The sequence below is a fragment of the Apteryx mantelli genome, chromosome 7 (genome assembly GCF_036417845.1).
Source record: "Apteryx mantelli isolate bAptMan1 chromosome 7, bAptMan1.hap1, whole genome shotgun sequence".
NCBI lineage: Eukaryota > Metazoa > Chordata > Aves > Apterygiformes > Apterygidae > Apteryx > Apteryx mantelli.
The window spans coordinates 20,503,733-20,531,690 of NC_089984.1; the positions used below are offsets into that span (position 1 = coordinate 20,503,733).

Here is a 27,958-nt window from a genome sequence, read left to right on the forward strand (position 1 = left end):
GCCCAGAGTTGAAGACGTTCATTTCTCATGTTCAATGCTTTAATAAATGGGAAATTCAAGAACCTAATTAGCTGCTTATCTGCCCCCCACTCCTTTTTTCCCCCCTTTTTAAGCAGGGGAGAGTCATGCCATTTGCTCTAAGCTTGAGATTAGAACTTGATAATGGTAGTTCCCTTTTCAAAACATGGCCTTCCACTTCCAGTATAGAACAAACAACCACATAATAACAACAGGATTTTTTTAATGATAGTTTAACATCCATAATACAAACATCCATAATACAAACAATAAGTTAAACATAGTAAAAATAATTAAATAAAACTTGAGGTTCCAGCCCTCATACAAATAATACAAATCTATTAAACAAAGACAAGTTTTAAAAAAATAAAACCAGCATATCGATCTTAGAGAAAGAAGTCGCTTCCATACAATATCAGTTAATGAATGGACAATAGTTTCTGACATTTGAGATCTGCAGCATTCAATAGGTATTGATTGACCAGAAGTTACAAAAAGTCTTTGAGTACTTAGATCCTCTTCTAGGTACATACATACATGTAGAAAGGTGGCAGAATCAGACTTTAAAGGGGACCCGGACACCCTCAGATGTGACCTGGAAGTCCAGTCAAAAATATACAATTTGCTTCCTTGTATCACAGTCCTTAAGTGGAATGCATTAAGAGGTTTTTATGCTGACACAGCTACTGTTGCCATCCCTAAGATTTTAAATATATGTTGGGACTACAGGACTGAGCCCCGTATGCCAAGTATTGCTTCAGGCTAGACTTTAGTCCTCCTTTATGCATTAGTGATAGCTAATGCTGACGAAATTTCTTTCACTTTCTAGCACAAAGCTTGATAGCCTTCTCCGTACTGGTTTTAACAGATTAGGTTTCTAGGACTTCAGTTCTGGCATTCTTCAATGTGATGAGGGGAAGGAAGAGTTTTACACTGAGTCTATGTACAAAATGCACACTTCAGTTAACTAAGTAAACTGTACCAATACTTCTGGACCAAACACTGGTTCATAAATGAAGCAGGCAGATAACCTGATATGTATTGTATCATGCATGGGAATACCCATTTAAGTGTTAAATATTTTAGTTTCCCACGGAGTGGTTTTCAGGTAATTCAGAGTAGTGAAATAGTATGTCACTGTGTCTCTGCATCAGGAACAGATACGAGTGGCAGACAACGTGAGTATTTGTAATTAAAGCCTCTAGTGAGGAATATACGTGACTCAACTTCAGTGACATTCAGGACTTCAGTGTCCTGGCATCAGTATAGGCTTAATCTCATTTGTTTGGTGCAAATACTTTGACTCCATATGTGGAGAAAAGGTCATTTTGGTTCAGGGAGAGAACGACTTTTGGTATGTACTGCATTCATATTGGACTCAATCCAGTTAAGGTATCGAGTGACTCTGGTGTAGACGCCAGGCTTGTTTTTCTTTGCACAGCCTTCTCCCCAGCTGACAATCCCATAAAGCATCATCCTGCCATTGTGCTCGCAGACCATGGGGCCGCCGGAATCTCCCTGACCATGGAAAGAGAATACGTTAGCCTTTTTTCTGCAGATGAAGCCTTTATCACAGGGTCCCTGTGATTATTTTTCTGAAATGAAAAGAACTAGCAAACTCCTATGAGTTAAGGTTTGATTTTTGAGGATACTGCATAGATAGCAGGAAATTGCTGAGCATTCTGTTCTATTAGAACATAGTCTATAAGGTAAGAAATTCTCCAGTCCACCCTAGCTGGGCACAGAGGGAATAGTTACCTTGCACATAGTGCTCTGCACTATGTTTATAATCACAGATATTAGGTTAGTTACAAAAGGTGAAAGCCAGCATGCTCAGTTCTTTATCACAGAATTGGAATCAGTTGTCTCCCCGCCCATTGGCTGCACTGTATTCCCTTTATTTAAAGAAAGACTCTTCTGGCTAGCAAATTATAAGATACCAACGGTTGATCAGTGCAGTGTAGAGATTAGAGTGGAAAACATGATCTAGAGTAGTTTTACAAAATAAAACAAAACCAGTTTTTACCTTGCACGCATCAGTTTTCCATTCGGAATCTCCAGCACAGACCATCTTGTCAGTAACTCTGATATTGTCATAGTATTCATGTGTGCATTTTCTCTGTGATATTAAGTTCACATTGGCTGACATCAGTCTTTGAGCATAGTAATAGTCATCTGCAAACAAAGGAGCTATTTAGACTTTCACACTCCAAGAGGGGAAAGAAAAAAAAAAAAATACTGCTAGTCTTCATAAAAGAAATTAACATGACCATTCCAGTTGTTTTGAGGCTCATATTTCCAGTTTATACAGCATTGTTTTACTTTAAGACTTATTCATTAATATTAAAAGTGAAAACAAATGTTCCAAGTGCAAGCTCTAAAATTTATCTAGTTTTTTAGAGAAAGAATTTGATATCTTTTGGAGCTAAATTCTGTATGGATGCAATCCTTGCTTAATACTCCAACATAGCTTTCAGTTCTTTCCCTCCTCACTCTTATTTGGGGGGAAGAAGGGGGAAGGGACAGCATTTTCTTCTATTTTAATCTTGTTTTACTTTGGATGGTTGAAAGAATGCGAGAAGCATAAGATAGAAAATGCCATGGACAACTAAAGGTGATAGCAAAAAACAATCTTTCAAAAAAGCTGCACATTGGGAATACACAATAATAGCAGGGAGGCTCCGAATCATTTGCAGATCATGCTATAAAAAACAGCTTGTTTACATGCCCAGTTTATATAATTGTGTTCATTTTACTTGACACTCGTGGGTCTTGGTTGTTACTGGCATTAACAGTCACAAATGCAACTGTGGTTTTAAGAGTGACTATAAGCAACAGAGTGTTGTAAGGTAATCTTGATGCATTTGAGGGAAGACCAGAGTGTAGGGCATTGCAGTAGTACACTACCTCTAAAAGTCAGAAATAGTTTTCATAGTAAAGCTGGATACTCTTAATGTGCTATGCTTCTGTACATATTATGAACTATGTGGCTTCAGTGGCTTCAGTGTACCATTCCTGAAGTACACTTGATTTTTTATCTTTTGAAGAAAGAAAAAACACTTTACTGAAATCTGTAGAAGTCTAGAACAACACAGCTTTGGTCAAGTTTTTCACCCCTAAGATAGAGGCTTTATATACTAGGCAGAGAAACGCTTAATAGTTTTCCTTGTTGTATTTCAAATATAAGAGGTTTCCATGTTGCTTGAGTACAGCTTTGATGAGAGAAGTCATCCACTTACAATAATTCTGTCTTCCATAGCCAGAAATTTCACACTGGGTATTGTCTGGTAGGTAAAGGTTCTTCTCTGGCAAGCAGACCGTTCTGACATATTTGGTTTCTACTGCACACTGTCCAGAAGTTGTCTTTATTCTTATCAAAGCTAAGGAAAAAAGGTCAGAGCAGACACAGTTAGATTTGTAAAGCAAGTTTTTCCCTCATGAGTTCTTTGAAAATGGAAGCATCTGATAAAGTGATTATGTCTAGTTCAGTTACATCTGGTTGCCCTCATCACTTAAGGAATGACACTAGTCATTATTATAGTGGAAAACTAAGTTATTTTTCCAACACTGAAGTGGGCAAACATTCCAACTTGAACTTCCTTCCTGGAAGGATAGCAGGGGGGAATAACTGGGGGAAGATTTCTCTCAAAAGGCATTTAACTGCCTCTTACTGTTCTAAGACCTCAGTTTCCTGACTGGCTGTGAAGGGTAGCCTCTAGTGCCCTGCTGAAGAGAGGGCAGCTTCTACTGTACCACTCACCAGAAGGGCTTAAGAAACTATTCTTTGAGTCTTTTTTTCTAATGGCAAGAATTTGGAAGGGGTGGTGAAATGTGTGTCAAGTGCAAAAGTGAGAAGTCTACTATATTAAGTTACAAAAACTTCTCTGTTTTTGTTGGTTTAGGGAGGGGCTTAATTCAAGGTAACCTTTAGCTCGTATGGTACCTGGTATGACATTCCTCTAACATATGGGGAAACCTATGGTGCATGTGCTGTGTCTTGATTTACTACACAAATACAGTGTGGACTCTGCAGAGATACAGTAGTGTAATCTCTGCCCCAGAGCAAAGTTCTGGGCATACTGTGCTCCTGGCAGAGCAACCAGGAAGTCCTGCCCCATTCTAAATGTCCAGACCTGGTGCATATTGCCTTTCTGCTGATAGCCAGCTCCCTCCACTTGGGAAGATGGTAGGAATGGGGGGTGCTGCCACCAGTGCTTATTCAAGAGCTATGCCTTGTGCAGGCCCAGCAGAGAGACAGGTTTGTAGCTGACTGTGTGCCAGGTAATGTATGGAACTTTACATTTGAGATGTGCCACAAACTACCTTTATGTAAGTGGAGAAATCTTGCTCACTATAAGCCTAGGTCTCAGAAGCACCTGGCTCCTGTTCCCCTTCATCTGTTCTTTGGTTCTAGTTATTTTAGTGGAAGTACACCATAATCATGTAACCTTCACAACTATCCTCAGTGCTTTAAAGGCTCATATTAAGATGACACTTACCAATATCATTCTCATAGCCACCTGTCTCATCTGTAAAGTCAGGGTGAGAGATGATGTCATCCACCATGAACACTTGTTCTCTATTATCAGTAGCATTCAGTATGGACTTTCCAAGGAAGACTTTGTAGGCTGACTTGTCTTTTGACCTGAGTGAAAGTAAAGAGATTCATGAAGACTACTTGATTTCCAAGAGTGAGGTCAAGGACCATTGACTTCTGCTTCATGTTTAATACTGACAAGAAAAAGCAGGATTTAGCTATTTAGTTTTGAAAGATGATCCAATATTCTAGACTCCTGATTTGCCATTTTAAGTCAATATGAACTAGATGTTCAGACATTGAGCTGCACATCTACCTGGCTGCTGCTAGTGCCAGGCATTGGCAATGAGACTTTCCACAAGATATTACTAGATGTATTGTTCTTAACAGCTCATCACCTTTCAGTACAGCTTTTAAATTTGAGGAACAGCTAACAGCATGAAACCCTGGTTCCAATTTGACTAAATTGTTTAAGTTGCGTATCCAGCAAAATGTTTACATTTTGCTAGCTCATTTTGCTAGACTTAGGCTCTCAAAGGCTTAATGATCATGGTTACTCTTCATGTTTTGATCACATGTTTTGATCAGTCAAAAAAAAAAAAAAGTCCCAGTAGGATAGATTTTCAAGGGTGTTGAGCTTTGTGCTATGAGCATTGCCCAAGGAAATCAGTTGACAAAAGCTGAAAATAGGACCAATGCAGAGCTATGAAGTGCTAGAACTTACGGATCTTGGAAACAGTGTGCTGCTGTAAGCACCCAGCAAGCGTCAATGAGGCTGCCACCACACAAAAACTGGTCGATGCCCCTCATGTTTTGGAAGATGCCAGCTATCCAAGGCTGAGACTCAACGTCTGCCTGGCTTCCACTAACAATCTTGAAGTACTTGCTGAAGCTCCTTTGACCACACGTGGGCTCTATGAAAGGAAGAATTTTGTTGAGATGTGCTTACAACAGGCAAGTACCAACCTTGTCCTGAAATCAGTTGTCTTGAAAACTAAGTGGCTTACCACTTTCTGTGTGACACTCCTGTATATTGCAAGGCGTTTCTTGAATGCTGAACCCCTTTTTGGTGTAACACCAGGGCCTGCTCCTTCCATTGGGGTTTCTGCAAGATTAAGGAAGTGCTCTTTTCATAAACACAGTTTGTAAATGCTAGTCTCTTAACATTTGAACTGTTCTGAAAAGGATAAAGACTGCAAGATATGCCAAAGAAATTAATTTACAAGAGGACACATGTTTGAACACAAAACTGGCAGTTCATTTTGTCATAGCTGGTACTTCTTGTAGGACCCTTACTGTAGCATTCTGGGAATTTTGCAGTACTATTGGCTTCAGTGAAAAACGAGAACTCTAGACACTTCAGAGAGCCAGGTTTCAAGTATTTCTAATCAATATTCATCTCTGGAAAATTGTAGCACTCCTTTGATCATGTACCATCACTAGAGGCACTTCTGAGAATATGTGACAACAGAATTGATCTCAGGAAAAGTGATACATTATCTTACCTGCAGTAATTGTGTTTGCCCAGTCCAAGCTGCAAGGCATTCTTCAAGTCAGTGTGGTAACTACCCCTCCTGATTACTGAGGGAAGGTCCCATGGCAGACATTCCTCTTCTGTTGCAATTCCTCTGTAGTCCTCACCATTCCCAGTGTAGCATTTGTTGTCAGCGTCTGCAAAATAAATTTAAGCTAGCATCATGTTCTTGCTTATAGTTGTTCTGAAATAGAAATAACCATATGGATGAAACAAAATGAAAGAAACAAAAACATTCTTGCATTACACTTGGAAACAGATGATGCAAAATCTGGACTAGTTATTCTATATATTCTTATTAAATTTATTTCATATGAATATTCTGCACCAAATATCTTATGTTTTAAAGCATATATATTGCTTGTTTAATGATTTCAGTATACATCACAATTTAATCAGTTCTTCCTGCACTTCTGGACACACCCAAACAAATTCATTGTATTTTACAAACTGAAACATTAGTGAAGAGGCAGGGACAAAAAAAACCTCAGAGATCATGACTTTGCTCCAATAACCTATTTCTCTTCTGTCTAATCTATCAGTATAAAGTGCTAAAGAATATCCAGTCTTTATCCAGATACTTTATCCAGAATATCCAGATACTTTTATCTGTAGTACTTTCAATTGGCATTTCATATTCATGATTTGCTTATCTTTTTTTATATCTTTTCAATATAGTAAGTTAGTATTAAGTAGGGAAAGATAGATACTCTACCAATTTCGCAGTGAATTCCACTGTATCCTTCTGGGCACAAGCAACGATTAATTCGGCTAAAGAGGTAATAGGTAATGCAGGTTCCTCCATTTAAACAGTTGCAATCTGCAAGTGAACGACACCAGGAATCAGAGTTAAAACAGTTGAATAGTATTGTAAAGTGAAATGTAGCTGCAAACTAGATGATAGGTATCATTAAGAGTCTTCCCTCTTGTATGAATGTGCTAATTGCAAGTTAACAAACTGGTTTTAGATTAAAGTAGAACTGGCAGATATTTACCCTTGTGTTCTGATCCATGTTTATGTGGTAGCTTGTAGTGCTTCTTGCTGTAAGCCTAAAGAAAGAAGGGGGGGAAAAAGGGACACGAATTATTTTTAAGGAAGCAGTTTCTTTTATGTGGTTTTATTATCTGCTAGTTTTTGTACAACTCTGCAACGCCTGACATTATGGGCCCAAGCTCTGTTCCCTATGCATACCTTCTTGTTCAACAGTTTAAAGTTATGTGCACATGGTTACCAGCTGAACCTGCTCTGTGGAGTCTCCTTGTGAATAGGAGGTTGAACGCTACTTGAGCAAACCAGAAAAAAAAACACCCAAAACAAACAAACTGGGCCAGTGCATCAGGTCAACACTGTTGTTATATTGCTGCTATAAGGACCTAAACAGCTTTCAAGGGTCAGTGTCCCTAAAACAGAGGAAGGAAGCCTTCTCCCTTCCCACCTCTCAGCCACCAAGCAGTACAGTAAAGATGCAGCATAGATCCAGCTCCCTTTCTGGTTCTGGTGACCTTGGTGCTCCATGGTTGTGCATGGAGTAATAGCCAGTAGATTTACACAACAGTAGATTTATTTGCCCTGTATTTCAGATCATGCCTCTGGAGGATCTGAAGTATAGGCTGGACTTTTACTCTCATGGAGAAAGAGAAAAGGGTAGGCTTTCCCAGAGGTGAAGTGGGCTAGCCTGAGCTAAAACAAGTCATGGTTACAATATAGTTCCATAATTTGGTGAATGGCTCTGTTGAGATATCAGCTGTCATACAAGTTAATAGTCAAAATATTCAGTCAGATCTGTTGCTCCTTTCTTAAAAATCACACTCTTTCCAGTAGGGGAAAATGGGAATTTAGTTAAGGACCAATATCAGCCTCCATGGAAACACAGTGAGTTCTTGGTACTTGGTGTTCAGGTTTGAATTGCATTAAGTATAAAAGCTACTGCATTATGTCCTCCCCATTTGAACTCTCTAGAGGAGATCTTAATGTGGAGCAGAAACGCAGAAAAAAACCAGAGGGTTCAAAGTGTTTCATGGAGGTATATATGCAACAGATGCAAATGCAGCAAAAAGCAGAATGCTAGCAGAAAGTCTAGTTCACTGTCCAAAGCAGAAGTATAGTCAAAAACAGGAAAAATAGAAGTGGTTCCAAGTGGATGACCCCATTTATTTCAAAACTTACAGAATCTAGTCGTGTGACAAGTGTGGCCAGAGTTACTGTGCAGATGATGAGTAACTTCATGATGTTAGGTAACTTCTTACTTTGCTCCTCTTCTTCTATCTGTATTATTTTGATTCTGAAAATAAAGAGGAATTTAGTATCATGTTGTAGCTTGCAGTGTCAGCTTGCTCTTCTTTCTGTTGTGTTCATTTGGTTTCAGGACATGTCACACAATTCAGTTGACAGAAAAATTAAGAATTGACTTAGTGTAGACTATCCGATTGTTACTGCCACAATATTGTACATTTATAAATACAATCAGATTTAGTATTGTTCAAATGAAGCAGAGACAGGGAAATTTGAAGAATCCACACATTAGTAGTTACTGCAGTATAGACTAATGCAGTCAGTTTAGAAATTGGCACATTTATTTAGTTGCTGTGCAGTGGTGTGTATCTATTTAACTTGATGTTACTACTTTTTAGCAAGATTTCAAGAAGCACTTAACATCTACTTTTAGGACGAAAGGATCTGAAAGGGAAAATGCCTTTTCTTCCTAGTACCTCCATAGCTGCTGACTGGAGCTTGTTGACACTGGGCATTTGTGTAAGTCTGGCCACCTCATTTAGTGCCCTGACCACTGCAAACTCTTGAAAATCTGGTCTTGATGTTACCTCACTTGTTTATAATATTAAAAGGCTAACAACATATTCCATTTGATTTCTTTATATGCAGCTGCCTCTTGTAGCCAAGCATGCATAGCAATCTTCACAAAAGTGACAGTTAAACTTGTAAAAGTGATGGGGGGGAAAGCTGTGAAGCACTAATTTGCCCCCCCCCCTTTTTTTTTTCCTCCTTCATTTGCAATGTAATTCATAGAAATTTATTTTTTCTTGGAAGAATAAAAAAAGTATCCTCAGTTTCAAAGAAAAGAGAAACTGAAGATGCCTGGGAACTTTGGTTGTATTTACATTAGCAAGTAGTGCAATACAATAATTAGGAGAGGGCATGCAGAAGAGAGCTGGCACTGAAGACCTGCTCTGCACTATCTGCTTCAGAGTTTGTCCCATGGACTGAGTGCCCCCGATATTTGAAATGCATCTTTCAGTTTAGTTTGTTCAAAAGAAATATAGTTTAACAATTCTAAAACCATTCCATGGTATGACCCAAAGCATGGGAAATAGAGAGGATCAGCAGATTCATTTAAAAAATGCAGACCTGATCCAAACCAAAGTGCTAACATAGATGCATCCTTTGTTTATAAGCAGTGCAGGTTTCATAATGCAAAAAAAGCAAATCATGCCTCAGGTACTCAGACACACACACTTTTCAAGTTAAGCTTATACTGCAGTAGATGTATTTTTCTCTTAAACTAATCATGTTAAGATAATTATTTTAATATATTTGGCAAGCATGCAAATGATTTCTCCCTCATTACTATAATTGCTTTCTAAGGCCCAACACTTAGCATCACAAATAGCAGTACAGCTGATTTCTTATCAAAATTATATTATGCCGCTAAAATCTGGAACATAGCGCAGATCTTTGCATTGCTAAAACATTAGGTTGCATGCGATTGGGATTTGCTTTAATTTAAGAGCGATCAGTGGATTCTGTCACTACATTGGACTGACGCCTGGCAGTCGCGCTGCTACCCGCTGTTAGGTTGATAAAGGCATGACACTTACCGGCGAGGCGACACGGTGCCGAGCGGGGACGGCTGCGGAGGCTGCTGCGGCGGCAGCGGCGGGCGGCCGCTATAAAGGCCGCGCCGGGCAGGGCAGGGCCGCGCCGCGCCGGGGCCGCCCACCGCCGCCGGGGCGGGGCGGGGCGGGGCGGGGCGGGGCGGGGCGGCTCGGCTCGGCTCGGCTCGGCTCGGCTCGGCTCGGCTCGGCTCGGCTCGGCTCGGCTCGGCTCGGCTCGCTCCGCCTGGCCTCGCCGGGGCCGCTCGGCGGCGCCGCCCGCCTTCCCGCGCCGCGAGCTGCGAACGCTTCGGCGCTGCGCTCGGCGCAAACAAAAACTCCAGGGGTGACTCAGGGGGGGAATTTTAAATGATGCTTTTTAGTTTCGGAGCGGGGGGGAGAGTGTGGCCGGGGCGAACAAACAACTTCTTTGTTGCTTAAAGCTACGCAGCATTTGAAGTTAGATCTATTTCTTGACTTCCTTTGCTTCATGTACCGTGATAGGCAGCAATTTCGTAAGAAGTATTTAAAAATCAAAAGAGAAATGGGAGTGACAGCTGGGAAGAAAATGACTAGTATTGAAACGTGCCTAGAGACGTGAACAAGTGATGTTGTATTTTATTCACATTTATATGGCACTATCCATAATGAAAGAAACACAAGTGATTTATTGTCTGAGGGTCAAATGGATTCATAGATATGGATTAGAGCAGAATGTTCCCAATACATTAGGAAGATCATTTCTTAGGTAAAGCGCAGCCCATGGGGAGGGAGTAGTGGGCCAGATTGGTGTGCTAGAAGCCCAGAATGTGTTTTTAGAGAGCAGAGACCGGCCGCCAGATGGAATCTATTACAGCACAGGACTCACAGTGGGGGCTAAACTCATATTCTTCAAAGCCATTTAAATCTCCCTCACTCCAAAGCACTGTTCTACTCATGAGAAATTGGTCATGGTTTTCCTGTAATAATATTTTCTGTCTTCCAAAGGAATATGCAAAGTGGAGTCATTACTTAAGATGTGGACATGGACGTGGATGTCAGCTGACACGCACTACCTAAGAATGCAGACCCAGCAAAATATATACTCTTTCCTAAGCCCAGTCAAATGTGATTTTTCATGCACGTGCTTTGACATTGTAGCAGAACACCAACACATAGCATTTGTGGGAATATTTTTAGTGTTTAGCTTCAGGTACTGCAGCTAAGGCTAAGGACTAAGCTGAGGCAGGTCTCTTCATGTTTGGAAGAACAGCTTCTTCATAGGCCAGTTGAGAGCAGGAATGTACCTGAATTTCCCTCTGGAGGAATGTTTTTCATAACTGGGCAATTCAGAGCTTAAGCAGACCTCCCTTCTATGTCTGACACCTAACTTTGGTGATAGGAATATGGCTTAGGTTTCTTCTTTGCTCCCCACATTCTGTTTGTGTCAAGTCTGTGGTACAGCCATACCCTTATTTGGGCAGTAGTTGCTTATATTCTCTGTTCCTTTTTGTTGTAAATTCAGCTTTTCAGGCTCATGTCAAAACAGACCTCATCTCTACTGAAATTGTGCTGAATTCATGTTCACTGAATGGCAAATGAGTCAAAGGAAATAGATTAAGCTGGAAGTCCAAAAGTGAAGATAGGTAAGGAACAAATCTTTTTAAAATTCAGTAAAGTCATTTTGCTCTGTCTCTGTAGCAACTGATATATCAACATCACAAACAAATAAATCCTCTAAGAAATATGGCAGATAATATCAAGGTAGAATCCCCATTACAACTCTATTTACTTTAGAGGAGTGGCTTTCAAGTAAATTTATTCTAAGAAATAAATTCCAGGAAAAAAAGAATCTAGATTGAAAAGCAATCAGCAACATTTACTGCCTTAATTAATTTTAATGCACCAGCATTACATAATAAAGAAGTCAGTCTTCCACACCTGCTGGGATATGCCTTAACTATCATTCTCTCTGGAATCTCATCGTCCCTTGCAGGTAGTTTCAGCTCTTTGCTGAAGGTGGTGAACTACATTTCCTCCCTACCTGTAAAATCCCTGTAGCCAGTGAAATTATATAAAATAGGAATTTGACTCTTAGAATATACTCCCAACAATCTCAGACTACCCATGATCACACATTAATCATTTTTAGCTATAAAATCTCAAAGTTTGTGAAATTTTGTGGATAAAAATTTTAAACTGTAATCCCATCTGTCTTTCAGTTTTTACAAGGGCTAAATGACAATGCTAAAAAAGGAAAACAAGAAAGGGGACTAATTTATCTGAGTAGTTAAATATAATTCTGAATCAAGCTATGTTTTGTATACTACTTTTACCTCCAGTTTACCATTTGTCATGTGTCATTCCTTTCATGAGAAGGGAAGTACAGTAACTTATGTTTTGTTGGTTCACTGCTAGTTAGATCTGCAGTGGTATTTGTGAGTCCTGGGCATCCCTGAGAGCCCTGTCTCTCTTTCTAGAAAGAGAATAAAATAAGGAATATATGTTCAAATTATATTCAGATATTTTCAGAAAGAAGGCATGACATCTGTCAGCAATTTCAAAACAGTGCGTAAATAATGTGGAATGGAGATAGAAGAAGGAAATGAAGCCTCTGTGGAGTAGTGCTTATCTCCAGATGAGGACTAGTAAAGTAGATTGAATGAGGATAGCAGTGGCCAAATCTGTGAAAGTGTCCATAACACAGTATAGTCCACGCATGTCCTGTCTTTGGGAAACCCCTCACATCTGCATTTGCTACCATCACTCCTATCAGTGGGAAAAAGACTCTCCAAGGAACAGTGGGAGGCTTCTCTGGAAGACAGTGCAGAAGCTGAGAGGCTTGTGGAGATGAGGGTGATGAGTAGGGAGGAAAAATGGCCTGGGTCATTATTTGATTCACTGGGGAGAGCAGGGAGGGGACTAGCTGCCAGAGAGAGGTGGGGTCCACCGGGGCTGGACAGATTCAAAACTCCCTTTTCCTACCACTTGTCACATATTTAAGTTTTACTGAAATACTGTATAACTTTATTCCTAGTAATAAAATATATCTGAAAGGCCACCAGGGGAAGTGATCTTGGCAGAGGTGTTGCTCTGTTTCAATCAGGCTGGTAACAGTTACTGATCAGAAAAAGTCTGCCAGGTTTGCAATACCACTTTAGTGCCATCTACTTCCTTAGTCTGAATACTTGCACCTAGAGAGATGAATGAATGATGGTTGAATGACTGAATTAAAACTACAGTTTAGCAGAGAGATACCCAAACTAGCTGTAAATGAGTTTGCTTTGGTACTGCAGGCAGTCTCAAAGCAAACAGGGCAGCATGATCTCCATCAGCACTAAGTGAGTCTTGAGGAAGCAGAATGGATGAGAGAATTTCCAGTACCTGAGTTCACTGAATGATTTCCTGGCTGATGGCTGGCACAAGATCTGAAGCGAAGTTGCAACTGAAATAAACCCTTGAACTTGTTATGTGCCCTACCCTAAGGCAGAGCGTTGGAGAATCTACAACCCGGTAGTTATGGCCAGATCTCCAAGAGACCTCATAGCTGGACCTGCCTGCACAGATGGGAAATGCACAGACCAAGGGAGCATGAGGGGTGGAACAGGACCAGTTCTGCCACCAAGGGACTTCCTTTATCTTCAGGGTCAGGGTCTGTTCATTATTGCATGTCTTAAGAGTTTAGAAGGGCCCTGTTACAAACCATGCTCTCTCTCCAGAAGATCATTATAGGACAAAGGAAGGCCTTCATAGCCCAAAATCTGAATTGTTTAGGAACAACTGAGCAAACTGAAAAGCCTACTGAAAGCCTCTGAGTGGAACTTATGAGCCCGGTAATTACTGGTTAATGAGAAGCCATATGGTTTAAAAGAGAAACAGTAGCACATTTAGGTTACAGACCCATGAACACATTTTATATTTTACCAGCCACATTCCACTTTCCACTGTCTAGTTCATTTTCCTTGTACATGTTTGTGGTTTCATCACTTTAGTCTCATATCTGAATTTGGAAGAGGTGTGGGCAGGATGGAGAAAACCTATGTTCCCTAAGAAAACATAGGTGCTACAGAAGTGGCATAGGTGATCTTGTTGAAGACACTTTAGCATCTTAATAGGAGTCTAGCGGCTCAACAAGAAAATGCAATTCATAAAATTTAAAGTTGTTCTCTCATTTATGTAGTCAGAACTGTTAATAATAGGGCTTTACATATTTCTCTTGTCTATGCCAGGACTATAGCACAGACTAAACAGAATGCATATGCCTGTTATGAGCTGCTCATATGATCCAAGCCTGTGAACCTCTTGCATTCCTGTAGTGTTTTAATGAACTTTTCAATAGAGGCCAGATACAATGGATCCAACCCCAAAGAGCTGGTAGGATCAGACTCACAGCTGGGCAGTTTTTGGTTTATTGTGGTTTAGTTTTCAGTTGCTGATAAAAATCTTGCTGATTCTTTTAATTTATAGTTGAAATAACTTGAGTGTTTCTAACTGGTCTACCAGCCTGACTTAGCAAATTTAGAAAAGATAACATTCCAGCTAGATGAGGACACTGACCCTTTTAAAGAAATACAGGCTTTTTATCTCCTGGTGGTGGGCTGAAAGAGATTGTGAGGTTCACATTGTTTCAGGGGGATTGCAGGACTGGAAGTGTTATTAGTTCCAGTGTTCTTTCTCACAGTCGGTGATAAAATATGAAAACTAGGGAGAAATACCATCAATCATACATTGGTTCATGTCGTTCATCAGTAAAGCCCAAAAGGATAGGATTCACGGGAAGTTAAAATAACCACGTAAATAATAGTAAAAGGAACTGCCATACAAGTGCAGTTCTATCCTGAAAAATTTCCCTCACTGTGGTACCCTTATATTCCACACTGATTTTCTCAGGCAGGGACACTCACTAGCTTAGTAGAAATCTCCACACACTTAAAATTACAACCGTGCTTAGATATCTGCCCTAATTCTGAAATCTCAGCTCCGTGACCAGACACTTCTGTAAGACCCCACTGAAGGTGATGGGGCTCTGTGCAGGGGCAGCAGTCCCTTCTTTTCAAGGCAATTTCAGGCTCAGATACACCTCAGGCTTTGTATCAGCTTAAGTCTGGTGGTTGTGTGGGACACCTTCCTGTTTGTATCATGTGTAATTAATGCCAGAATTGGTCCTGTGTCTAGTAAAATGTGTGTTTTGCCCACACAGCTTGCCACAAAATAGAAGAATCATGCAGGAATCCTCTCTATTCATGGTGCATCAGGGATGGAGAGGTCTAAATTTGCATATGACCAGACATGTTAACCTGAACCTCTGTCATCTCATACAAAAGAGCCAGGTTAAGCCTCACATCCAATATTTAGTTAGTGATTAAGGATGTGAAAGCCAAGAAAGCACCTAGATCCTTTTTACATGATGTGTCATCTCTGTAATGCTAATAGTTTGGGGGTTTTTTTGAAAGGAAAATAGCTTGTCACTGAATTATATAGCTCCAGCTATGGGTATAGGAATATAAAAAATTTGTCAAGTAGCTATTTTTACAACTGCTTTGCATATTGGAATAGTGCTTCAAAATCAAACATTATTAGAGCACAATAAATTTTGGATTATGGCAGAAAGGATTTCAAGGCAGTCATAAAATATGACACAAGTTTAAAGGAATTGCTCCAGTATAAAGTTGTTTTAGAATATTCTGGCTCCAGGTTCACAAACTCGGGTACTTTTTCAGTAAAACATTTTCTATTCTCTCTTTGTTATTGGCCAAGTTTATTTTTTAAATCAGTTTACATCTAGCTCTTGAGATAATGACAGGTATGATGAAAAAACAATAGATTTGAAATGTAAAACAATGGATTTTAAATGTTTAATGATCACCAGTCATAATGTAAAAAATATACAACTTGCCTTTAATCTCACTCTCTCAAACTACAGCTTGTATGAGTCCCAGGAATTTCCAAAGTAGCTGATTTTAAATCGAATGTGATTCATAAAAATTCTTGTACTTTAATGACTCTTGATTACTTGTCAGTTGTTTGTGGTTGGAATCTGAAGCAAATGGTGATCTCATTTCCTTTAGGTATAATTCAGCTACTCAGGTTTCTTTGTTTATTTTAAAATTTTGTTCCTGTTCTTTTCCTTGCTGCCTACTGTTTTTCTTTATTATCTATGCGGCTAGAAGTAGCAGAGTGTATCAGTTGTGGGTCACTGAACTCTCTAGGGATGCTTGTTGATACTACTTGTTGTTGCTCTGTGAGTAGAAGGAGTCGCCGGCCTTTTATCTCTGAACTAAGCCAGTGTAATCAAAAACTTTAAAACTTGCTTCAGTCACAACAAGAAACCAACTGCTGTTTGCTCAGCGATTTTATTGCACTAAGAGAATGTGGTTGAAACATTAAAGAAATATAATCACTCACAAGCACAGTTTTGTTGGATACTCCAGCTGTGCTTTTCAAAGGGACTGAATATGCTAGAAGTTGACTTCTAAGTACAAGTAGAGCACCTTGAGCACCTGTGAAATCCCCTGTCATTAGACACATTTCATTCATGCAGAAAGTAGAAAGCAGGTAGTTGATGAATAGTTTTTGTTGTATACAATGTACTGTTTCAGTGAGCTGAGATACTGGTATTTTTTAGAATGGGAGTGATAATATCTGAGGATTTCTCCATCAGGTTTAAGTGGGTCTGCTTTTAAACTGTTTTGTGTAGACTGAATTTCATTTAGCATTTGTGAAAATCCATAGATTATGAAAATCGCCAATTTCTTTGAGGTTTGTTGAAATTGCTCAGACTTCTGAAAATGTGCAGAGTTGAGATAGCTAATGTCTAAAGCAAAGATTAGCCTGAGCTGCAGATGTTGGCTCCACATCCTAAACAGCTTATAACTGTGCTTGCGTTTAGGTCCAGTCCTATCTTTAGTTTCCAATTAGCTGGGTAGCACTGGGGAAAGAAGAAATACCTCTCTTTTGAGTCTGAAGTTAGAAGGCAGAAAGCAAATACGGAGTTTTTTAATGATGAAGCTGTGCTCCTGGTGGTGATTTTAAGTTCTGAAGTGGAATATATTTCAAGGGAATACTATATTTGCGTGCCATATACTGGTCTGAAATAACACATTGAAACTTACCACTGGAAATTTACAGAAACGCCTGGCTGGGGCTGTTGTTTAGGCGATGCATCAGACAATCAGATCTACATCTCACAGGAAAACCCACAAAATGAGAGAGAGCCAGCTGGCAGATCTCTGGGAAAGAAAGATTTGTTAAGAACTGGAAAAAAAAACGAATTTTGAGGTGCGAGTTCTGTGAGCTATATCCCAGGGGCGGTATATCCAGAGAAGCAGCCTACCCATAGCTTGGAGTACTACAGCCCAGGTGAGAAAATTGACAGTGTCCCTGTCAGTGAGAGAGCCCTGCCTGGGGAACTCATTCGGGATTCTCCTCCTTCCTCCTCTGTCTACAGCATTCCTACTAGTGAAGGACAAGAAGTGCCTAAACTAAAATAGACAGTTCCTGTCTACAGGGAAGGAAGCTGTGATTTTACAGGCTGCCCTGTCAAGGAACACTAACACCCTAACAGGTGTTGTAGTGGAGGGACAATTCATCTTCCAGCTCTCACTAGGGAGTGATACTGCCTGCTCTTACCAATTTTGGCCTGCAGGGAGAAAAAAAACATTGTTTAGGTCTCGCACCTCTCGGGTGAAATCCAGGGGTGTAAGACCTGCAGCAGGGAGCCCCGTCTGTCTGGAGAATAGCAGCTGCACTGGGTTTTTCTGTTCCCGCTCCCTTGAGAAGCAAATTGCTTGCAGTCATGGTGGAGAACTGTACTACAACCCTTAAATGGATGGGGATTGTTTTGACTGTAAATATCCGGATGCCAAAATGATGGGCTGCAGTATAAACTTCTAAAGCATTTTACATCTAAATGACCACAAGCTAAAGAAAAATAGCTCTGTCATCATAACGCTAATGAGCATTAGTCATAGACTGCTCTATGAAATACCAAAAAGCTCCGAAGAAAAAAGATAGTCCTAGGAGTTTACAGCTGAAGGAAAAAGATACCAAATGGAGAAAGATGGGAATGCAGAGAGCCCGTGGGGCAGTACTGCCCAGTGTGACAGGCAGAATCTCAACACACTTGCAAGTGAACTGCTGTTGAACAATTCAGAGGAAGAAGACTTTTAAGGAGAAAATTAAGTTGCTTTCTAGGTGCTGTTGAGCAAGAGCGTACTTCCTCTGAGGAAAAAAGGGAAACAAAATTAACTTGGGTCCTCTAATAATAGTGTATATCTTGGGTACTCTAATAATAGTGCATATCTCTTCCCCCCTCCCACTCCTTTGGATGTTTTGGCTGCAGTCCTCCATTTTTTATAGTAAGCTTCCTGTAATGTATTTCTAGTATAGACACTGTGCTCCTTTCTGTAATCTCTGTTTGCTGATTATTGTTTAAAGTTTATAGAGTTTAAGTAAATACATCTCTAAAGAAAGTTCTCCTTGCTCTCCTTCAGGAAATTTAGCACTTACCCTGCCTATGGCAGTTGCAACTTTTATTGTTGGACAGAGAGGTGGGGAAACTCAGCATGAAACTTCAGCTATGCAGCAGCAATGCATAGCTCCCCAAAAGGGGGGTGGGAGGGATTAGAGAGCCTTCCTGTATATCATAGACACAACAGAAAAATCCTTTCAAAACCACACCTTGTTTGCAAAGTAGGCCTTTCCTTTGTCTTTGTGCAAAATCTTGTAGAGGGAATTCTGACATACAGAGTCCTATCTTTTGTACCACTGGGGCATTCCTACCAGAAGGCAGAAATGCTTGCCTTCCGTCTCCCTGCTCTTTCCATGGCTTTTTCTTGGCCATACTGGCCACTTATGCCATTCTGTGATTTTGGTTAGAAGTGTTAAAAATGACAGTATTTTATTTATTCTGAAATGTATGTGTTTTTTGAGCAAAATGTCTCAAATTGCCATAAAACAAAAGGTCCCACATTGGGAGTTTCTTAAACAGCTTTGGAGTGGATCTTTCCTTTATTCACCCAGAGGTGTCAGGAGTTTGTTCCCTTGGCGCTACAGACCAAGTGGTGAGTGAGGCAGGCTTTTACAGGGGAGCTGGACAGGGCATGGTGTAGAACAGAGTCCATGCTAATAAATCTGTAAGGCTCAGCAGCCTGGGCTGCATGCTGGTACTGTCGTAGTCATGATCGGGAAGGCGGGGGGGGGGGGGGGTAGGAGGCAATGTTAGGTATAGTTTGCCTTTCAGAAACAGCTTGGGTTTAGCAAGGGAAAAGGTAGGAAAGGAGGGGTGGTAAGTAAGTAGTTGTCAGAAATAGAAAGAGAACACAATAGCAAGTGAAGCTTGCCCTGGAAAAGGTTAAAAAACACTTCTCCAAGGACTTAATCTTTGAAAATTAGTAAGTGGGCAATGGAGGTTGGCCACACAGGTGGTTGCCACACAGAATCAGGAGTCAATATCTAGTCGATGAATATGAGAGGCAGGCCTGGGCCTAGAGAGCGTAGGTCATGAGTTGCGCTGAGAGTGAAAACAAATCACGTATGTGGTTGACTCAGTGAAGAAGAGCAAGAGGATGATAAAGAAGAGGATGACTTGATCAAAGAGAATTCTATAGGAGATGCCTTTGCAGAAGCTTTTCTAAGTGCAGGTGAAAGCAGTAGAACTGCATTTGTCAAAGGCTTCTGGCAGGCTTCACTGACAGGCAGGAAAGTAGCATTGTTTTTAGTGATAGAGAGTGAAGGTAGAGGACAGTGTTGTGGGACCCAAAAGAACCAGGAAAGACGCAGTTCTGAATGCATTTGATCTTATGAATGGTCTTATAGAAGGTGATATCAGAGAGATATGCAAATTTAGTCTATGACAGAGTGGAGGACCTTTATGGAAGAGGTCATCTGATCACCCACACAGAAATGGCAATTCAGTTTGTGAGATATCCAAGTGAGATATAAAATGAAGAAAAAAATGAAACCAAGAAAAGAGCCATTTCAAGGCAAGATGATATGTTTAGAGAAGCACTGAAGGAGACAGCTGTAGAGTACGGTCAGTGATGTATAAAGGAAGCTCCTGAGCTCAGGATGATGAGGACAAATCTCTGATTCTGATCTGTTCTGATGAGGATAGTTTCCACTGCATGCAAAGGACAGAGGAAGATTGGAGAAAATCTAAACTGGCATTGGAGTAAAAACTCCACTGTTAAGTTTGTATGTGGTGAGCTCAGAGGTCATCAATATGTGAAGTAGTGTAGAGAGTGGGATATTGTTAAAGTAGGACAGACTATAGGAAAGAATTGTATTTTCCCTTTCCACACCTGGTGGTGATCATTCCTGTTGTAGTCCATTAGGAAAACCTGTGCCAGCCTATGTGAATTCCCCTGAGATAAATGGAAATTTCTAATATAGCCCATGTAACATAGTTCATTAAATGGAACTACTTGCATGAATAAGCATTACTCAGTGGGAGTAAGGAACATCAGGACAAATCATAAGTTACTGTATTACGCTTACTAAAATGCACTGAATATTATTTACTAGAAAACTAGGTTAGGAAGATCTATGTCTTCTTTTCATTTCAATGGAATGTCTGTGTACCAAAATACCAGCTAAATCAGAGACCCGAACCTCTTCCCAAATGCACTGTTATAAGCTCAGTTACTCCATAATGTGCTTATACTGGTGTAACAAGGATCAGCATCTGACTTATAATAACTGATCACTTAGAACTCTTGTTTTCTTGTATCCACAAAAATATATAAAAAGACTACTGTAGAGCATATGTTCCTATGGAATGACTTTTCCTGGAAAGTTACCTAGTTACTCATTGTCTCTTGGGCCTCATATATCTTCCATTTCTCTCTCTGTAGGGCCTCATTTTCATCAGGAAAGGGGAGAGAATGCCTCCTGCCCTAGGCCACCCACCTCTCAGTAAAAACTATAAATTGATGTCTCCTCAGGCTGAAAAGAGCCTAGGACCCCAATTTTTCCTTTCAGGTTAACTGCAAAAAGTAGGTGCTGCTGTACTGCCTCTTTTGTCAACCTCAACCTCCTGCTCTTAGAATAGAACTTGATATGAATCTCAAGGGGGAAGAGGGATTTATAGTGCAGGTGCACAATGTCAGTTTTAAAACTGCTCTACAAAAGCATGACTTCGTATTGCATAGGCCTTTTCAAATGTTTTTCAGAGGTGCTCCCATGGTACATAAGGAGCTTAAATACCTACATAGGCATTTTGAACCAGGCCAAGCACCTCATTTTTGATGTTTCCATGATTAAATTTGATACATGTGGAAATTAAGCTGGCAAGAATGATGATTTTCAAGATAAATTCCAACAAACAGAATGTGGGCTACTAGGTTATTTGCTTGCTTCAGATATCTATAGGTGATTAATGGTATTTCTCTGCCTTTTCGTCTTCCCACTGTGTGATTCATATTAAAAATATTTCATATTAAAATTCATATTGAAAGACAAGATTCATATCTTGTCTTCGACAGTCTGATAATATATAGTAGGTGATCCCACAGTGCCGTTCAGTGCCAGACAGGTGTTTGCTTTGATCATAAAAGCATGTCTCTACATTAACATGAGATAATTCCTGAAAGTGAGATTCATTAAGCTGGCATAGTGCAGCATATCACAGCTCTCAGTTCTGGAGCAAAATCATTTAGTACACTTGGATCTCAGTGTTCTTCTGTATTGCCTTCTACAAACATGTTTGACTTTTTCCCTTATCTGTGATAAATTCTGAGAAAATTGATTCCTCAAAAAAATGAATGAGAAAATATAGGAAAAGAGGAAGGACAAAAATCATTCTGTGGAACATAAGGAAACCACAGTCTGAGCATGTGATATTCGATTCTGTGTGAGTACTGAAGTATTATAACTTGGAACAGTTTGTTTAGTAATTCAAACTATATCCACAGGCAAACTTGGCCTCAAGTGTCTTCAGAAAACTGTAAGGGTTCCATAAAGCTCTGACGAATACATGCCTGTGGAGCACAGACACTTTGAAAGGCAAAAGAAGTATTATAAGCTATATTTTGGTTGTTAATAAATGACATGGAAAATTTCCAGCAATTTAATGGAAGTGAAAATAAGAATAGATACCTGAATACCTGGTGCAACTGTTATGTTATGAGAGGATTTCTCCTGTTGTTAGCTGGAACAATGCTATTAGAGCCAGAGGAGTCCCAGAAGCTACGACTCATCAGAGCTCTGAAATGCCTTTGATGTGACAGGTGGTTCTCCAAACCCTGACATGAGATTTGCCTTCTGAAGCAGTGGCAAATTTCTTTTGAAGAAGTCTTTCTAGGAAGAGCAAGAGCAGGAAAGCTGAGCAGCTGGAAGTTAGCATTGTGTTTTCTTTTTATTTCTTGACAAAATAAAAGTGTCTGATGCTTGTAGACCCTGCTTATATATCAGGAGCACGTCCTTATCTAGTAATCTGTTCCAAAGCCTCTGAATGGATGATCAACTAAGAATATGAAGGCATAGGGAATTCCTTATTTTCACTGATGTGAATTGATTATAACAGTAACAGTGCCTCTTCTCATGCACTGACTGAAGGCAGTATGCTTTGGATACTGAAAAGCATCAGTGAAATCATGACTGATTGTTGTATAGTATTACTGCTGTCTCGCCTGTGCTGGATCCTATCTTCTACAGCAGAGCAATCTTCTGTGGCATCATGGTGAGTTCTTAAAGTTGCTGTATAGCAACATTGTGGCTGTGGAAAGTTCCACAATGACCCACTTAGAAGTGAAGTTTGGGTTTTTATAGGAATATCATGAATGCTATGGATCGACTCAGGCTACCTGTATAAACTAAAAATGATACCTGTTGCAAAAGAGTCAATTCAGTTCTTAGTGCCTGGCCCACAGATAGCCCATCTGTTGTCTCATCTGAGCATTTCTGATTTGAATTTTTAAATTTGTTAGTGGTTCTTATCTGCATGGTTCAGGCACAGGATGAGGTATCAGTGCTGTTACTCTACCAGCAAAATGATCTCCCAATTCCTTGTGCACTAAGCGTAGGAAGAAAATTTCAATGTGTTAACAGCTCAAAGCTAGGCTTTTACTGTTTAGTCTCCTTATAGCTCAAGCCTCTTTTTGGACAATCTTCTTCAGAAACCTTGTTAATTGAGTCTCCAGACTAATTAAATCTTTGGTTGCTCTCAGCATGACAAGTGACTTACAAGTACCAGTTAAAACAGATATTTGGTGTGAAATATTGGCTGCTTTAGCAGATCTGCAAGTAGTTAAATGTATTTTAAAGAAGCTCTCAAATGAGAATAGTTATAGCTGGGTTAACACAGAGAAATTCGAACAGAAGCATCCACTACTTCTGGCTACAGTTTTATTTCCTGCATGTTCCTAGTACTTGACAAGCATTTTATGAGAACAACTTGCCAAATCTTTGCTAATGGAAATCATAACAGGAGAGTCACAAAACTTTGGGAGAGTGCATAGGCATGGCTGGGTTGCAGAAGCAGCTGGAAAAGTTAGTGCTGGTGTGCCGGCATGACCTCATGATAAACTCACTGATCCTCACTAGAAATTAACTGTTTAACTGCTTGCAACCAACAGTCTATCACTGAGAGGAAAAGACTGCTACCTCTTTTGCATATCAAAAGACAAGTACATTTACCTGCATTATTGACCAGAGACTTAGCAATAAATTTATGAGCTGGGACTGTCACGTGTATCTGTGCACGTGGAATTACATGTGTAATTTCTGAGTATAGTAGCAGGTAAAATTACCCCGTTAGTACTTTATTTGTTGTAAAAATGTGTAATATTACAGTGATCTAAGAGTTGTTTTGTTTTTGTGTGCTTCTTAAGTGTCATACAGCCCAAGGTATAGAAAGAAATCCAGCTTTTTCAGATAATTTTAGCTATCTTTACTTCCTAATACGGAAAAATCATCCTATTCAATAGGATGTCAACTCAGTTATAAAGGGCTGCTTTGCACTGGGAAGAGAAGCATAAAGATGGGCATGCTTTCTGTTTTTCATTTGAAAAAACTTAGTTTATCTTTCTGAGAAAAATGAATATTACTTAACACATACAAAACACCACTACTACTATTTGAATAACCTCATTCAAAGTTTGTGCGATAGAATACATTCAAACACTTTTCATGTATCTGCGTAAACTCCATGTGTTCTGCTGCTTTATTATCTTAAGTTGTGAGGTTAGTTCTCAGCTAACCACCCCAAGCACTCCTTCAAAATGCTATGGGCAGAAACAGTCCTGCAGGAAGTGGTATTTGTGATTCAGTAAACGGCACCTTGCCCACTGAGTCAGTGCTGAACCAGTGTCCCAATGTGTTTCTAGAATGAGAAATGTAAAACTGAAGTCCTGAACATTTGTGGCCATTGGGAAATTCGTTGAACTATTGACGAGAACAGGGATATTAACCACAACATCCCAGATTCCAGACAGGAATGACAGCTTTCCCCCGGTTTCTTCATTGGAAGAATTATTCTTCTCCTTTCCTTCTAAGCTGGTACCATTTTCCTGCACTTAGCTGGTCACCTTCCTTTAGTCATGTTGAAAGGGTGAGTGCCACAACTCAGACACGCAGTCTGCTTTTCTCTGAGCACTGCTGGAAGTGCCAGAGTTTGCATCTGCAGTTCTTGTAATCCCTTGATTTATCCCGCTTGAAGACTGTCTTTCAGAGAGACACCATCACTGTAACCTGTCTGAGCTTTTTCAGCTGGTTCAGCTTTGCAATTGAAAGGATGCACTAAGCCATTGCAGTAGGTTTCCCCTCAGGACTCGTGATCCAGTAGATGCATACAGTGACTCAGAACAGCCTCTTCTAAACAAAGTCTTAATTCAGGGATAGGAATTGATCAAACCTCAGCAAAGTTTAAATTGAAGATGCTCCACGCATGTGATCTTTCCTAATGGCTTTAGGTGGCCCTGATTTGTCCAATGCAGAATTATTCTCTACACAATATATTTTACGTTTTTTGTTAATTGTCAATTAGAAAAAAATTCCCAACTTTACAATTTAAGAAAAATCAGTCCTCAAGCCAGATATCTAATATCTTTCATCCAAATACCAATTTATGTGAATAAGCATGTGAATATTTGTGGCAGCAAATTTTGGCACCCAGATTTACCAAGCAATACCAGAAGCTACTGTGAAAGATCACAGCTTCAAATCCAAAATTGTCTAACAAGCAGTGCAGGTGCTGTGATCCTGCATGTAGTTAAGGACATCATAGTGTTTAGAATTGTGAATCTTTTCATGTTTAAGTATTCATAGAAATATTTGTATTATTTTCCTGTTTTTCATTTTTTATAATTATGAAATAATATTGTACCTACATTTGATACAGCTTTAGAGAACTTTTAGTAGGACTCTTGGTAAAGCTTGTTTTATGCCTACTGTTATCATTCTTAAAATGATGACTGACTACATAAAAATGGTTTGAATTTTGTAGCAGGAAGATGTGTTTTGGGGCCATTTGGTTAACCACTGTAGTCTGTATATAATGCTTAACTGATTTCTGGAGTTATGGAACATATTAAACTTTAGGTATCTCGTTTAGCAGGTGGATGTAGGTGGAGTTTGTAAACATGTGAGTATTGCCATTAATATTAAGAATATGTTTAAAGATTAGATGCTTCATCATAGCAAAAAGATGCAGTTCATCAAGGGAAATGCAGTAACTTCTACAGCAGAGACAAGGACATAAGCAGGCAAAATTCAGTTCCCTGAGGCACAATAGCACCAACTCTGAAAAGCTGCTGGAACTGGGCTTGCAGGTCCTTTGTTCTTAAAGCAGTAAATAATTCCATCGGAGTGAGGAATAGGATATTACTCAATATGAGGAACAGTGGTAACATTTCACCCTGAAATGTGATCCTCATGATCAAAAAGTTCTCTTGGTGCCGTATACGGAAGGTACAGGTTATGCACAGCGCACCAGTTGTTCCTGGACTCTCCACTTCCCCTTCCTTTATCTTACCTCCACCCTCCAATAGAAAATTTTCCACTTGATCATGAAGGAAGTGAGGGAGCCTGGATGTTACCCCAGGAGAGAAAGCTAGAGGAAGGGCTGGGTCACTTAGTCAAGCAGAAGGGAGGAGAAGGAAATGGTCAGTGAAAAATAAGATTCTCAATACAGGGCTTTGGACTAGAAATCTTTTGAAAGACTTCTAAAGAAATGAGGAAAGGGGATAATCTAGACAAAGCAATTTAATCAGATGCAATTAGTAGTAGGAGCTTTCAGTTTGTGGCCCTGTGTGAAATCTGTTACAGCAATATAATATTGAGTGCCAGTTCTCTTTGTGTATTGAATCAGCAATGCCATCCACTATGAAATTCCTCGTACCCCTCCTCCCTGCAGTCCACAACCTGCCTGTCCTGAAGCTTTCTACTTGATCATAATTCCATTTTGATCAAAATCTTTATTGATGCCTTCATCTGTCATATCCTGACTGCTTTATGGCTTCTCCCTCTCCCTCAGGTATGATGATTTATGCTGTCTATATTCTGATACCTGTAAAACCATATAACGAAATAAATGGATTGAGTAATATCCTATTACCATTGGTATACATTACATGTGTATATTTGCATCTATTTATTAAAAAATCAAATAATTAATTGTTGGTCTTTGTCCTGTGCAAACAAAACAATATATTTCATGTTAGCTTATTCTACGTTAAGCAGTTTTTCATTCAATTTTTCAATTTTTGCTTGTTATGTACATTGCTTTTAGGGTGTTTCCTCACCTAGCACATTTTCTTCCTGTAGAAGCAACTATAGAAGCCAAGCACCTCACCTGGGAACATTTTAGGGTTGCTTTGGTATATTGTTCTCTCTTTGTATTGCTGGAAAGAGTCACACAATGCAGAAAATAGAAAACTTTAAAAAGCTATTCACTCAGAAATGCTGGTGTTTCATACCTATATTGCAATAATGTGGGAGGTCGCACAAAGTGCAGGTGATGAGTTGGGCTGCGTGGCAGGAGCTGTGGGGCTGCAGACAGTGGAGTCCCTCAGTAAGCACTCTGGCTTCCTGACAAATTCTTTTCTTAGAGACTGGCAAAAGTGAACTGAAAAAAATAGTAACATTATTACTCTGAGATTTTATGACTTGACTATATCTTTCCTAGCCTTTGGAGAACTGAGGAGCAGATACCATGTTGAAGCAGTTACTCATTTTGAGTTGTGGGGAAAGGTTAGTAATTGAAGGCTTAGTGGAAAGGTCTTACATTGTCAAATGAGTAGGCAGCTCCAATCCCTTCTATCTTTAGGTTCAGAAAGATTTTTTACAGAGCGTCAGTGAAAAATCATTGAGCAAACAAAAGGCATTGTCCTTTCCTGTACTAAACCTGGCTCATGAATAAGACTTGTTACCACTTCCTGCCCTCTGCCATTTCTGAGCTTCCTGGGATCACGAACAGGCAAAACCGTTGTGTATCTCTGATTAAGAGTTCAAAGGGCAGGCTTTTTTCACCCTCACCTTGGAACTACAGGTTGAAGACAAAATGGTTCCGACTTTTTTTTTTGTCTTTTTTGTTAAAAAAAAGTTTTTGTCTTGTTTTCTTTTTTTGTCTGGTTTTGTCTTTTTTGTCTAAAAAACTCAAAGTTTTTTACTGCTTGAGAATTCAAGCATGGGGTAGTGCTTATTGCTTGTGATCATTCATTGAGTTTTGCAAGGAGAAGAGAAGCTGGGACCACTTGTTGATGTTTGCTTACATTGCTTTTATACAGCTGATTTGCTTACAATGGACCCTTTTGCTTTATGTGGCCTGATTGTGCAAGCAAGAAGGAGATGCTGTCTCACCTGACTGTAAGACTTTTAGCTGCTGTACTCACAACTCTCTGGGATGAACATTAAAAGAGATTGAAGGTCAAATACTGAGGAGCAGCGTGTCATTTACCCAAAGGCCTTTTTAGATATACAGGGCTCACTTCTCCTTTTCCTTCAGATACATAAACAAGAACATAACATTTAGTGGCAGCAGGAAGTTTCTGTTTCTTTCACCTCTAGGGGAAGTACTTTTGTTCATTCTTTTTTCCTTGCAGCAAACAAAGCTCTGCTAGCGGATT

At 39.8% G+C, this 27,958-nt stretch overlaps 1 protein-coding gene and 1 long non-coding RNA gene across 3 annotated transcripts in view; one reads left to right on the top strand and one right to left on the bottom strand.

Moving 5' to 3' along the window:
- The window catches only part of LOC106498902 (uncharacterized), a 146,799-nt gene that overhangs the window by 72,078 nt on the left and 46,763 nt on the right, over window positions 1–27,958 (top strand). The window lies entirely within an intron of this gene.
- On the bottom strand, window positions 251–9,998 carry PLAU (plasminogen activator, urokinase). The gene is made up of 11 exons (XM_067299514.1): window positions 9,924–9,998; window positions 8,257–8,371; window positions 7,085–7,139; window positions 6,805–6,909; window positions 6,061–6,226; window positions 5,563–5,660; window positions 5,280–5,469; window positions 4,518–4,663; window positions 3,258–3,398; window positions 2,045–2,193; window positions 251–1,536 (listed from the first exon to the last, which is right to left on the bottom strand). The coding sequence occupies exons 2-11, from the start codon at window positions 8,314–8,316 to the stop codon at window positions 1,342–1,344; spliced, it is 1,305 nt and encodes a 434-aa protein (XP_067155615.1). The 5' UTR covers window positions 8,317–8,371; window positions 9,924–9,998; the 3' UTR covers window positions 251–1,341.

What these genes read in the sequence shown, in the direction of transcription:
- PLAU (XM_067299514.1), bottom strand. Translation starts at nt 8,316, where the DNA reads ATGAAGTTACTCATCATCTGCACAGTAACTCTGGCCACACTTGTCACA. An exon ending in CTATGGAAGACAGAATTATT is followed by an intron (nt 2,194 to 3,257) that starts GTAAGTGGATGA and finishes CTTTGTTTGCAG; the next exon opens with ATGACTATTACTATGCTCAA. An exon ending in GGAAAACTGATGCGTGCAAG is followed by an intron (nt 1,537 to 2,044) that starts GTAAAAACTGGT and finishes TTCCATGGTCAG; the next exon opens with GGAGATTCCGGCGGCCCCAT.